The sequence below is a fragment of the Diplotaxodon limnothrissa genome, linkage group LG22, assembly GCF_057381915.1.
Source record: "Diplotaxodon limnothrissa isolate DT_005_m linkage group LG22, D_limnothrissa_male_GT1.1, whole genome shotgun sequence".
Lineage (NCBI taxonomy): Eukaryota > Metazoa > Chordata > Actinopteri > Cichliformes > Cichlidae > Diplotaxodon > Diplotaxodon limnothrissa.
In genome coordinates, this window is record NC_140616.1 from 21,478,930 (window position 1) to 21,482,363 (window position 3,434).

The 3,434-nt window shown below is 45.6% G+C and overlaps 1 protein-coding gene across 1 annotated transcript; it reads left to right on the forward strand.

Moving 5' to 3' along the window:
• Nucleotides 1-1,445: 1,445 nt before the first annotated feature.
• dlx6a (distal-less homeobox 6a) lies at nucleotides 1,446-3,142 on the forward strand. The gene is made up of 3 exons (XM_085346200.1): nucleotides 1,446-1,752; nucleotides 2,465-2,658; nucleotides 2,903-3,142. Exons 1-3 carry the CDS (start codon nucleotides 1,446-1,448, stop codon nucleotides 3,140-3,142), a joined length of 741 nt encoding a protein of 246 aa, XP_085202326.1.
• The last annotated feature ends 292 nt before the right edge of the window (nucleotides 3,143-3,434 follow it).

A 3,434-nucleotide genomic window follows, 5' to 3' on the forward strand; every position in this document is an offset into this window, starting at 1 on the left:
TCTTATTTGCTACTCGAACATGGCAGCCCTTGGAGACAAACTGTATAATTTACATATATTGAGGACCCTATCAGGCCTCATATTGCAACAGGGATAAAAGACACTGTCAGTTTATCCGGGTATCCACCCTTCTATCTGCAAAATAACCTATTGTACCTCAGGCATATTGTTATTTGATGTGTCACATGTACGGTATTTTGAATTGTCTGAGGATCCTTAATCATATGGTCAGTAGCCCCGGGAAAAAATGAACAGTTATAATATATGTTACTTTCAGAGCAGAAGAGGGTGGGGTTTGAAGAGGGGGACAGCTCATTAGGCAAACATCAAAGCAAATACTACACTGCAAAAAACAACAAAAAAAGTGTTTTTCTTATCAAATAGGCTGTCAAGATAAAAAATAAAAATGAAAAAGTTAAATGAAATTAAGAATAACAATTCAAGTCTAAGATAAACTTTCGCTCACTTCCAGATCTACTCCACCTGTTCCAGGTGTTTCCTTGGCATTAAACGCGTCACTCTCCCGCTATAGGCATTAATATTTTAAGTGTCACAAAATGTAAAAACCTTAAAAGAGCCACATAGTGCAGCTGGGATTATTCTTTACTCTTTTATAAATTTGACTGAAAAATCCTTTTTCAAATAAAATTATTGCTGGTTTGAGGAGATTGGTGTTAATAGTATTATTTTTTTTTAATGTAGGGTAAAATAATTCAGTTTCGGTTTGAAATCGATTCAGCTATTCCCGAACACGTGTTTGTGTGATGCTTTCCTATATGCAATTACTTCCTCAGCAAATGAGGACCTAAAGCCAGAAAAGTAAATAGGGGAAACGTAAAGACTGCCCGCTTCAGATTAAATCAAAGTGCACGCTATATGTTGCGCGTCGCGCGTAATTTGGAGTTTGGGTTAAAAAACAAAATCGACTCGGCAGTTTCCAAAAGAGCGGAGGTTTTTTTTTTCTCTCTCCCTTTTTTTTTAAACGTGTGGGGCTTGTCTGTAGGAATTAGGCGTCTTTCCCACCACATATTATTTCCCCCATAGTTGTGGTGGGAGCTGGTAAGGTGGGTTAACTCCAGCTCAAGTCTCCGTGAAGCGCAGAGCAGTGATGACGTTGGGTTGGTGACCAATCGGGAGGCGCTGCCCTTTGGAGACAAACCATTTTACTTGTAGTGTCTGCATCAAGTCTGGAAGCAAGGGCTCAATTTTAACAGAATCCACCTTAAAATCTCTCCCTTAACTTATGCCTACCTTCCACCACTTTGAGTGAGAATATCACAGGACAAGGGGGGGAAATAAAGACGCCTCTGGAAAAATCGGGTGTTAATAGGACAATATCTGCTCGCGGTGGAGAGAGGGGAGAGAGACAACAGCACAGCGAGAGAGAAAAAACCGATTTGGTCTTGAGAGAGAGGGGGGTGAGTGCTCTCAAGGCAGAAAATTCGATGATGACCATGACTACGATGGCTGACGGTCTGGAGGCTCAGGACTCGTCCAAGTCTGCTTTCATGGAGTTTGGACAGCAGTCGCACTCACAGCAGAGCTCCCCATCGATGGGCAGCGGCCACTACCCGCTGCACTGTCTCCACTCCGGCTCACACTCTCACCACCAGCACGACAACACCCCGTACCCCGGGAGCAACACCTACAACAGGTCGTTACCTTACCCTTACGTGAGCCATCCACACCACAGCCCGTACCTGCCGTCCTATCACAACAACATGGGAGGACAGACAAGGTTAGACGGCACAGGTAAGAGACCCGCGTTTTTCGCCAGCCAAATGGAAAATGCACCACAGCGTGCTCGACAGTGCCATTAGAGCATACCTCCTTCTTCTTCGTTTTCTTTTCTTTTCTTTTTTTTAGTGCGGGTGGTCCACAGTGGGGATCGAACATTTCTCCATGCCAGCCTCGTGGTGTCATGCCCAAATCACCGCACGGCCGCTCCAAATTCGGGAATTATCTTTCGAGCGTAGGCGGGCGATCGCGAAAATTGTGCGTAAATGGCACCGGATAATTCAAGATCCAGCCTTCTTTTTCTTCCTCCGCCGTCCCCTCCTAGCACTCCCTTCGGTTCCCCCACAAAATCTGCTTCAAATGCCCGGGGTGTGATCATGTCGACCGTGCAATCCTCACCAACTACTCGTGGAAATTAGGCCCGCACGCCTTGAATGTTGTAATTAGCATTTAATTGACATGTCATTACCAGCAATATCCTAAATATGACAGCGTATGAGGATTGCGGGCTGCCTCGGCGCTTAAAGCCAACGAGGGAGAGAGAGATGTCAGCGTTTTTCAGCCAGAATTTTCATTGTTTTTTTCTCACATTGTTTGTCCCCCCTCGATTTACTCTTTACCGCAACTATATATATTTTTTCAGCGTGCTTCCTGCACACAAATGAACGCGTACAGCGTGCCTGTGGGCTTGAACAATAATAATAACGTTTGCTTGTTTTTGTTGCAGAGCAGCAGAAGACGACAGTGATCGAAAACGGGGAGATTCGTTTTAACGGCAAAGGCAAGAAGATTCGCAAACCTCGGACAATTTATTCCAGTTTGCAGCTTCAAGCACTGAACCACCGTTTCCAGCAAACACAGTACCTCGCTTTACCGGAGCGCGCCGAGCTGGCCGCCTCTCTAGGACTGACGCAAACACAGGTATGAGGAGAAACGCGCACTGCTTTACATTTTAACACTGCCTCCAGAAACAAAATGTACTGTATCAGTTTGGTAATTTTAATAAACGTTGTATTTTGATTTCTCACTTTATTAATCTTGTGTGCTTCTATATTTTGTATATTAATTATATTAAAAGACGAAATGTTGCGTAAATACAACTGACCTCCATGTGGGATCTTTATCCTTAACTAACGGCGCGCGCCCCTCTCGTCCTCTCCCGCAGGTAAAAATTTGGTTTCAGAATAAAAGGTCAAAGTTCAAGAAGCTGCTGAAGCAAGGCGGTAACCCGCACGAGAGCGAGCCCATCCCGGGCTCCATGTCCCTGTCCCCGCGCTCTCCGAGCATCCCCCCAATCTGGGACGTGTCGGCCTCATCCAAAGGAGTAAACATGCCGGCCAACAGCTACATGCCCGGCTACTCTCACTGGTATTCCTCCCCACATCAAGACTCAATGCAGAGATAGACTGACGACGAAAGCAAGGTCAGGGAGCCTGTCTTGGAGAGGCCTCCGGATCTCGGCAATGCAGTTTCCAACGTAGCCTACAATTTGTGTCAGCTCAGAAACTGGATGCTGGAGAGGAGCAGGCAACAACAACAACAACAACAACGAAAAAAAGCCCCCTCTCTCTTCCACTCCTTTGCTGAAGGATGAGACACAGCCAAGCCTCGGTGTGTGATGATGATGACACAAACAAGGGAACTAACCATTTTTAGCGTACATGGCTGTTCAGTGGGCTCGCATTTGTTATGCTTTC